Source organism: Lactuca serriola, chromosome 7, assembly GCF_051521515.1.
Source record: "Lactuca serriola cultivar US96UC23 chromosome 7, Lser_US96UC23_V15, whole genome shotgun sequence".
Lineage (NCBI taxonomy): Eukaryota > Viridiplantae > Streptophyta > Magnoliopsida > Asterales > Asteraceae > Lactuca > Lactuca serriola.
The window spans coordinates 91,212,734-91,224,195 of NC_136414.1; the positions used below are offsets into that span (position 1 = coordinate 91,212,734).

General features: G+C 30.8%; 1 protein-coding gene and 1 pseudogene across 1 annotated transcript; both read left to right on the forward strand.

The window, feature by feature from the left end:
* The first annotated feature begins 273 nt into the window (after positions 1 to 273).
* LOC145064209 (protein FAR1-RELATED SEQUENCE 5-like) lies at positions 274 to 3,553 on the forward strand. The gene is made up of 7 exons (XM_079011698.1): positions 274 to 430; positions 537 to 611; positions 723 to 776; positions 885 to 1,686; positions 1,767 to 2,025; positions 2,364 to 3,020; positions 3,215 to 3,553. The coding sequence occupies exons 1-7, from the start codon at positions 274 to 276 to the stop codon at positions 3,551 to 3,553; spliced, it is 2,343 nt and encodes a 780-aa protein (XP_078867824.1).
* A 5,577-nt stretch (positions 3,554 to 9,130) lies between these two features.
* Positions 9,131 to 9,972, forward strand: LOC145063075 (17.9 kDa class II heat shock protein pseudogene; annotated as a pseudogene).
* The last annotated feature ends 1,490 nt before the right edge of the window (positions 9,973 to 11,462 follow it).

Genomic DNA, 11,462 nt, shown 5'->3' on the forward strand with positions numbered 1-11,462 from the left:
TACATAATAATATTGTTAAGCAGTTAATATAATGTACTGTTGGAATTTTTTATATTTGAAATTTGAATATAGTACCGTATGAATATTTTTTCCTTTATCATGTTTAAAAAAAATCAAATCGGAATCATTTATGTTTATCAATGATCCCTAATATCAAGGCTTTTAATTTACATAGAATCCGTTTTCATCCCTATCTAGTTTGTATGACATTTTTAAATATTTTAATTTTTCAACTTACAAAGCATATACAAACACTCTCGGAATTTCTTAGCAATGGGCGATCAAGAACCAGATGTCAATAATCATATTTATGAGGAACATTATTTGGCTAGTGATGATGACAATGGAATTGAAGATTTCGATTTTCCTGATAATGATACACTATATAATGACGGATTTCAAACTGGAGAAAGCAGTAATCCTAATTTAGGTGAGTTTTTTGATATTTTGTTTAATTTTTCATTCTATTTTAGATTCTATATTGTAACAAACATGTTTAATGTTAAATGTTAATATTTTCATTGATGAACATACAGAGGATGCAAATAATGATGAAGACGAAAATCACTTCGTTGATGAAGATATAGAGGTTAATATTGATTACAGTGAAGGTACTAAATTCAATTCAGGATACTGAAGTTTTTACAGAAAAAAGTTAATTCTTTGAGAATAATATTTATATAATTCTTTTAGAATGATTATGTATTTGCTATTTTAAACAGGACAACCACATGTTACTCATGAAGATATAGAGTGTAATATTGATTTCAGTGAAGGTACTAAATTCAATTCAGTATATTTTAATTTTTACAGAAAAATAAAATCGTGTCAGAATAAAATTTATATAATTCTTTCAGAATAATTTTGTATTTGCTATGTTTAAGCAAGACAACCACATGTTACTCATGATTATGTTTCTCCTGGTGGCACCTTGTATTGGACTCCGATTGTTTTAGACGACATCAAACCAAAAGTTTCATCAAAATTTAATTCATATGGTGAAGCAGAAACAATGTATAGAAAATATGCATTAGAATTTGGTTTTGATGTCAGGCTTGGAAGAGTCCAAAAAACGAAAAATGGGATTATTACAAATAGACATCTTGTGTGCAATCGGGAAGGAAATCCGAATACTAGTAAACTAGATACTCTAGATATTCAGCATAAAAAGACTCAAAGAAGGAAAGATTTATTTAGGAGGAATTGTAAAGCGAAAGTTGTTTTAGAAATAATTCCCGGTACTCTTAGATATGTCGTGAGTGATTTTGTAGAGCGACATAATCATGAGTTGTTTAGCAAGGGCAATATGCACTTATCTCGTTTAAAAATAAAACTTGATTATTCCCAAGAAATTTTCATTCATAATTTGTCAAAACAAGACATTGGTCCTGTAAAAGCACATAGACTGTATAGTGCTCTTCAGGTTGGTCCTTCGGTTCGAGGTGGATTGGTTGCTGATTTCAAGAATGCTAGGAGGAATCTTAATTGTTACATAGGTGGGAGGGACATGAAATTCCTTGTTGACAAGATGAATGATAGGAAGAAAAATGTCCCATCATTTACTTTTGAGTATAAAGTGTCGAACAAGAGATTGAATTCTTTATTCTGGGCTGACGAAACAGCAAAGTATAATTACAATTCATTCGGAGACGTTGTATCACTCGATGCCACATTCAGCATGAATAAGTATTTCTAACCTTTAATAATTTTCAATAAGAATTTCATTATTTTCAGTTATGTAAACTAATATTTTATTTTTTAAATAGGTATGATATGGTTTTTGTTCTGTTTACTGGCATCGATAATCACAAAAAATGTGTAACATTTGGTGCTGGTCTTTTAAGTAAAGAAGATGGAGTTTCTTATGAATGGTTGCTTAGAGCTTTTTTGAAAGCTTTTAGAAAACAACCTCAATTGGTTTTATCTGATCAAGATCCATCTTTGAAAAAAGCTATAGATAAGGTTTTCCCATTGGCACATCATAGGTTATGTATGTGGCATATAACGAAGAAGTTGCCAAATAAGGTATGCATAAAACGAATATTATTCTTATTTTTTTGGTATGATTCTACAATTATTTTCTCATATTCTACCAGAATGTTTTGTTTTAACAGAATCAATTGCATTAACTCTTAATTTTTCTTAGCATTCTTCAATGATTTTTTAAAATTCTACCTTCATTATCTCATATTCTACCAGAATCAATTGATTTAACAAAATCAGTGACTTTAAGTCTTACTTTTTGTTATGATTCTACAATTATCTCATATTCTGACAGAATCACTTAGTTTAACTCTTACTTTTTGTTGTGGTTCTACAATTATTTTTTCATATTCTACCTTCATGTTATCATATTCTAACAGAATGAATTTATACAGATTTTATCAATTGAAGATGCAACAACCAATCAAAAATTTCGAAAGCGTTTTCACTCTATAATTTGGAATTCTAAGCTGGAACCACATGAATTCGAGAATGTGTGGCGTCAGATGTTGGAGGAGTTTAAAATTACTGATAACACTTGGATGAATACAATGTATGGTTTGCGAAAATCTTGGATCCCCGCATTTTTCAAGCACATTCCAATGTCTAGTCTTATGCGAACTACATCGCTGTTTGAAAGTCAGAATTGGTCATTTCAAACCACGACATTAACCGATTCTTATCTTGTCATGTTTATGATGACATTTGAATCAGTTATGGAACGACAACGACATAACCAAATTCTCAATGATTTTAATACTGCCACCACTTTTCCTAAATTCATTACCCGTACTCCGTATGAACCTCATGCTTCAAATGTATATACACGAAAGATTTTTTATCAGGTTCAGAAAGAGATATCAAGATCTAAAGATAATTGTTTCCAAAAGAATGTGATATATTCCAACAGTGTTCACACAATTATTGTTATGGAGAAAACAAAGAACATAACTATTAGACAAACAAATGATGTTAGTGTTGATGACAAAGATGAGGAATACAATTACGATTGTCTTATAAGGGATACTGAATGCACGGTATATTTTTTTCACATTAATTTTCATTTTATCATTTGCATTTAAACACTAAAAATTTACAACTTAAACATTCTCACTAATCATCTTATATTTTCCAGGTCACACACTCAACCAAAGATGGTTCGTTCAAATGTACTTGTATGCATTTTGAACATGTATGTATCTTATGCAGACACATATTATGTGTGTTTAAGTTTTATGGCATCGGACAAATTCCTGAAAAGTACATTTTGAAACGTTGGTGTAGGGATGTTATTCCAACAGAATTACTGAAAAGACGCTTCAATAATTCTTTTGACGATTCTAATTCCGACATGACTGCTATTGATATTTTTTCAACTGTTGACCGTTGTGTGTCTTTTCTGAGCCATGATGCAGCTAAGTTAAAGTTATACCTCGAAGAACAGAATAAGTTGAAAAAAAAATTCGTAGACGACTGTCCAAATCATGATCTACCAACCAGAGCAGATCATTTCAAGAAGCTTTTAGGCGTGGTTGGTCCTGATGTAGAATCTGATGTTAATGACATTTAGATATTCGTAACAAAGGCTGCGATAGTCGTGGGAACATATTAAAATCTACAAAAGAGATGATTGAGAAGGAAATCTCGAAACCTAAGAGAAAATGTGCTACATGTGAACAGATGGTTCATCATGACAAAAGAAATTGTCCTCTAAAGAATGCCCAGAAATAAGTTCCATGTTTTTTTTTTCGTTTTATTAGAATGACATTTCATTTAATTTTCTCGATTCACATTCATTGTTATCTTTTATGTCGTTCAATAAAGTATTCACTTTGATTGCTAGTGACGATGACATTGTCAATCAACATAACAATATTTATCTTTTCTTATTACTTAAAAATAATCATAAAACGTAATACAAAAATTCATTCCATCGATTGTATAAATTCATTATTTTCAAAAATGTTAATACAAAATTTCCATCGATTGTATAATTATTAACAACAACCTTGAAGTATATTTTTAAAAACTTTATAACCTCTGATACACAAACACAACCTTCATATGAAAATTAATATTGCATTATATGAAAACTACATTACTAACAACAACCTTTGATTTTCACAATGCACAACATCATCATCCCATAATTTAAACAAGGCATCAACACACCCTTTATATGAAAATTAACATTCCATTATAAGATATAAGCTTAAATACTGATAACATTACTTCATAACTTCTGATAGACATACTACTTTTTCAAACATCTAACATAAGGCAGAGTCATGTTTCAACACCCAAAAAAACAAGTTCAGCTCATGACATATCAAAGTTTATCTTACAACTTATTAAATACCACTCCAAATTCTTACCTACGACCCTTTGTTTTTCTTTTTTTCTTCCTGTTTTCAGCTGACTCTCTTAGAAGCATATCTTGTTCCAAAATATCAAGCTTACGAAATGCTTCAAAATCTTTAACTATCATAGTCTTGAACTTATTGAAATCAAATGCCAACAATCTTGCCGTGTATTTCGTCCTTAACTTAATTGTAGCAGTCACATCAGCAGGCATTTTACCTGTAAGACCACACTCCCAACGCCCTTCATTTCCCCCATGTAAGTTTCCATATGCCTCATGAAGTATATTCCACATTCTGTTCCAGCTTTTTCGACTAGCCAAGATATGTTCATCACCCGTCCCGCTTTAAAAGTTAACGTTTTTGCCATTGGATGATGTTGTGATATCAAGTAGTTGCAAAACAGTTTTTTCTGTCATTAAATAGAACAAATACATCAAACATACTCTTATAATATTCCTTAGAATGGAAAACTATTGATCAGAAATTTATTGATTATCTTACCACCAGGTTTGGTATCATGCCATACTTTCTTTCCAAAGTTCCTGTTCTCTTCACATGATCTACTATATAGTACAAACTTGATCTCAGATCAAAGATGAGTAAGTAATACTTTCCATCATCAACTATTGGGAAGAAAACCTTGTACCTATTATAAGAAGATGTTAAGTTAATATTAATTGATGCCACAAATATTATATTGATAAAATAAACTTACAAGTGCAACATCTCTAAAACTTGGCTTCACATTTGTTGTTCTTCAGCTCCTGTTTCATCGCCCATATCGACATCATCATGCTCATCCCGAAACTGCCTCCCGAACCCTCCCAAACTGATTTCCAATCGTTGAATCTCTAATAATTTAGCACCGTTTATATGCCCAATAGAAGGAAGCCTTTGTCTATCTTGATAGAATACTTCATGTTATACACGTACACCAACTGAAAAAAAAACATTAACTTAATCAATACATCAATAATAAATCGATACGAAATATATATTTTCATATAAAACTATTTCAAACTTACAATTAGAAGTGTAATAGGACCACTGTGGTAGCTTGATTTGTCATCCCTTTTCCATAGTTTTTTTTTCTAGATCCCAAACAATCAAGCATATATTTACACCAATTTAACTTTGAAAAGTCTTCTACCAACACCAACTTCCTTACCACTTTTATTTGATTTGTTCCCATCAACATTGACTCGATGAAGTTGTTAACAAAAAGGGTCAAAAAATTCAGCCTAAACATCAAACTATCCTTTGTTGTAGCCTGAATCCTTCTTAAATACTCCTCACCATTGAACTTATCACAACTATATTGTCCCCTCCATTCTTCTAGAATTTGATTTCCCTTATCACACAATGGTAACTCATTGATGTCTTCTCCAACAAATGGCAACCCCATCATATCATGCACTGTTTGTTCTGTTATCTCAATAACAGAGTTTTGTAGGACAAGTCTTTTACTATCTACATCATAAACATCTAAAAGATAGTAGCTTAATTGTCCCGGATAACTTGTAATATTCACTTGTAGAATTGATCCAAAACCCATTCTCAAGATTGCTTGTTTCTGTTTGGGTGACATTCTCATAATAGCTGCAGTGATGTTATCACATTTCATTCTTGTTGGAAGGTATCTTAAACCAGGTGGGTATTCCTTATTTGTTTTTCTAACATTATCTTCTCTTTCCTCTTTGACAGATTCAGCAATTCCCTTATTCTTTAAATGTTTTACAATTGGATCTCTATCAAATTGCCTCTTCGACCTTATCTCTCTTTCCAAAAGTAGTGCATTTAAAGGTTTAGGACTTGTCTTTCGTTCAACTGATTTATGAAGTTTTTTCTTTGACCTTCTTTCTCGGTTCACATGTTCTTCTTCCTGAATTTGTTCTGATACAACACACAATAGATAGTATAATGTTTAGTATTAGATAATTTGGGATTAATGTTTTATAATATAAGATATTCCTTATATTATAACAGATTAAAAATTTATTTCTATAACAAAACCATCATATACAAAAAATACCGATTCAAACAGAATAAAACATTAAAATCACACAAATATATTAAAATATAATAAATTCTAACAGAATATAAAAATAAACTACAAAAACATCATAAATTTTATTTTAAAACATAACCCACTACATATTAAAATACTTATTTTCATACACATTACAGTATGCAACTAAATTATTCTACAACAATCAACTACTGTTAATTTAGAATTATACCAGAATCATATTCACACTCATATGCAACATTACATTCTTTTAGAATATTACACACGTAATCTTTTCCAATATATAAGATTATGATTGTTTCAGTTTAATTCATTAATCATCTACAAACTTTGATTAATTAGAATTCTACAAGAATCAAATACATTTAATTTAGAATTCTATCAGACTCATACAATCGAATTTCACACTCATATATAATATTACATTCTATTAGAATGTTAACTAGTAAAACAAGTAGACTTATGCTAGCAGAATATCAACCATGTTCAGGTTCATATACACAAAACATTCTATTAGAATATGAAACATGTAAACTTATTCCACATACAAGAACTATGATTTTTTCAGTTTAAGTCATTAATCATCTACAAACTGTGATTCCATTACAATTAAAAATCTGTATAAAATACTAATTAACTACTTCAATATAGAAATTTAGCTTACAATGTTAACTAGTAAAACAAGTAGACTTATGCTAGCAGAATATCAACCATGTTCAGGTTCATATACACAAAAATTTCTAGTAGAATATGAAACATGTAAACTTATTCCACATACAAGAACTATCATTTTTTCAGATTAAGTCATTAATCATCTACAAACTGTGATTCCATTAGAATTAAAAATCTGTATACAATGCTAATTAACTACTTCAGTATAGAAATTTAGCTTACAATGTTAACTAGTAAAACAAGTAGACTTATGTTATCAGAATATCAACCATGTCCAGGTTCTTATACACATAATATTCTATTAGAATATGAAACATGTATACTTATTCCACATACAAGAACTATCATTTTTTCAGTTTAAGATGCTAATTAACTACTTAAATATAGAAATTTAGCTTACAATTTTAACTAGTAAAACAAGTACACTGATTTTACCAAAATATCAACAATGTTTAGGTTCATATACACAGAACATTCTATTAGAATTTAAAACCTGTATAAAATGTTTAGGTTCATATCAACAATCACTACGATTTTTTCAGTTTACGTCATTAATCATATACAAACTGTGGTTCCATTAGAATTTAAAACCTGTATAAAATGCTAACTAACTACTTAAATAAAGTAATTTAGTTTACAATTTTAACCAGTAGAACATGTAGATTTATTCTAGCAGAATAACAACCATGGTCATGTTCATATAAACAGAACATTCTGGCAGAATAACATACACAGTAATGATTCTTAAGAAAATACGAAAAAATGACACATTTTTTTTCAGACCACAAATCATACATGCATAAATGATTTCAAATACACTTCCTAAATTCTACTACATTTTTCGAACTAAATAAACATTAAATACCACAAAAAATTGTTACCTTCAGGTTCAACAACGAAATCATCATTGTCGTCTTCAAGATTCAACGCCGTTTCTGCGGTATTCTTGAACTTTGACTTAAATGAACTGGATCATGTACTCCTCATTGTTGCACAACACCGTTAATATAAGCCCCCAAATGTCGATTCCGTCTTCTAGGGTTAAATGTCGATATTTATAAGAAAAACCTTCAAACGATCTTCCGATTTTGAAGACTGATTACAATAAATCAGAATGTTTTTCAACCTCCTAAGGATTTGGGTTCTTGATTTTGTGAGTATGCGAGATATTTGGGATTATCGGTTGATCATTCCATATTATCCACTGTTTCCTAATTAAATGACGGGGCAAAATACCATTCTACCCTTGTTTGACCGGTCAATTGATTAAAGCCCATTTATTTGATTTTTTTCTATTTAATTTAAAAAGAATATCACTTACTTAAATTACCACAAATGATTGGCCTACAATGATTTACATAGGCACACAATACTTAACAAAAACAAAATAACCTAACCCTATGTATATATATATATATATATATATATATATATATATATATATATATATATATATATATACAAACTATAATAAATGAAGGTTTTTTTACCACATGTCATCTTCTCTTTCATTTGGACACATGACAATTTCTAACATTTTTAAATTTTCTATTTTCCACTTGTTATTTTATTGTATTTTTAATTTTATTAAATTAAAATTCCACATTTAATATGTAAGGTAATATATATGTAGGGTATTTATTAGAAATGATTTATATATGTAATGTATCTAATACATTAAAGCCTCTTTAATTTTAATAATTCAAAAGATTCTTTATTTTTCTTATAAATTCAAACTTTTCAAATTGTTAAAATTTTATATTTAAATTTTTTTAAATAAACTAATGTAATATATGGGTCTCACACCTAATATATATATATATATATATATATATATATATATATATATATATATATATATATATATATATATATATATATATATATATATATATAACCACATTAAAAATAAAACAGTAGACAGGGACCAAAAATTGTAATTTATTCCTGTGCCACAATAAATTCTTCGAAATAAGATCGGATATTTTAAGAGATGGCCCCATGTCTTCCGGATGTGAAAAGAAGTTACTAGATGCTCCTAGTTTCCTTTTCTCTTCCCCGTTCTTTCCAGAACTATCTTCCTCTTCCACCTCTCCACGTTCCTCTCTACCGTATAAATCCTCTATCGAAATGCTCTCTTCGTCATTCCTCAGTAACAGAAGTTCTCGATTCATACTTGTAGTGTTCAATCGCGCTAGGATATTCGAATCAGATCATCAACAGAGATCAAAATGGATATCAGTCTGATGGGTTTCGACACGCCGTTTTTTCGCCACCTCCATCACATCCTCGACGCCAACGAAGACAACAACACCAACAGCAAATCAAGCAATGCCGGACCTACTCGCGCTTACGTACGTGACGCCAGAGCAATGGCTGCAACTCCGGCCGATGTGAAGGAGTATCCCAACTCTTACGTCTTCATCGTCGACATGCCGGGTTTGAAGTCCGGAGATATCAAGGTCCAGGTGGAGGAAGACAACGTGCTTGTGATAAGTGGAGAGAGGAAAAGGGAACATGATCAGGAAGAAAAGGAAGGAGTGAAGTACGTGAGAATGGAGAGGAGGATCGGTAAGTTTATGCGGAAGTTTTCGTTGCCGGAAAATGCTAATACGGATAAGATATCTGCGATTTGTCAAGATGGGGTGCTTACCGTCACGGTGGAGAAACTACCGCCGCCGGAGCCGAAAAAGCCGAAGACGATCCAGGTTAACGTTGCTTGAAGAACCAAATCGAATTGCTGGTATGTCGGTAATCAGTGAAATTCTATAAATAATCTGGATTCTGTCAATAGGTAGGATCCTAGTATAATCGTATGGGTAATTTGGGTTTGATCTTGAAGAACCGGTTATTCCATATCTGTGATGGTTTGTTTGTTTTGCTCTGTTTGCTTTAATCAATCTGTTGTTGGGTTTTTCATTTCAATTTCTTAGGTCGTTTTGGGTTATTTTGTTTTCTAAGTATTGTAATGGTAGATCGATGGTTCAATTCTATAAATAATCTTTTGATTCTGTTACCCACATTAGGAAGCAACAAGAATTAACTAAACGCAGAAATGGATTCCAAGTTAAAATCTCATGTTGTTCATGTTGATGATGATGTGTATGTACAATTAATTGCCTTCCACTGATGCCAAGGTTCTTGTGGTATAATTGCGATTGAAGTAGGAAGAATCTTGAAGATTCTGGTGCTTCTTCTTAATGGTGGTTGTAGAGGAGACTATTGAGGAGATATATGTTGTTGAGAAGGGTTGTCAAATGGAATATCGGAATGTGTGTTTGATCTTGAAGGTTCTTCATCAGAAAGGGTATTTTTGTCATTTGGAAATAAAGGTGTTGAAATTGAAGCTTGGATTTGATATGAAAAACATTTTCATCACTTGAGATCATAATGCTTTTAGTTTCCATATACTAAAGTTTATAATCATCAACAATTGTTATAAAATAAGATTGATTGTTATATGTTTTGGTATGATAAGGACCCCATGTATCAATGTGAATTGAAGTGACAGGAGATGAGGTTTGAATAGAACTATGTCAAAAAGGAAGCTTATGTTGTCTAGCTTTAGAACACACATCACAAGATTTATTAAAGTCATCATTGTCTTTATTGAATAAGCCAATTTTCAACTTGTACATAAGAATATGCCCAAGTCTATTATGCCATACAGAAATTGGAATAGAGGATGATTTTCAACTGGAATCAGAAAGTAATAGAAACGGAAAATCATTAATAGATATGTCTGAAGTGACATAAAGAACAACTTAACTCCTTTGTGTGTTCTTTGATTAGATTGAAAAAGATAGAGTTCAACTTGGTGTTTACCAAGAACCACTGGTCTCTTATAAGAAGGGCCCTACAATAGGAAGCAAATCTTTTTCGAGAACAAAACTAGAGATTTTAACTATTTGCATAACTTTCCTATGGATAATAGATTGAATCTGAACAAAGGAACATGTAAGACATGCATTATGAAGAATCACATTATCAATCAAATTGATACTTCCAGCCTCATAAGCCTTAGTTTGATGACCACTAGGAAGGATTTTGAACAGAATTTTGATTCGATTGAGAAGATTGTGAACCAATAAAATGAATAAGTGAACAATAAGAAACAAAGTAATAATGATCTGTAAAAAATGATGAAATGATGATTGGTTAAACGAGCTCCGATACCATGTTTGTGTTTGAAGAGATTAAAGAGAGAATGTAGGAATCTTTCATTGAGAATGAATTTCTTAAGTTACAAACAACTCAAGCTACTACTTATATATACGATAAAGAGCGGGAAATAAATATCTGCTAACTAACAACTAACTAACAAATTTGTAACAGCCTTGCATACGTGGCAGATGGATCAACTAACTATACTCTAAAAACTTGGAGCAAGCATGAAGCATGAGATAAAGAAGACA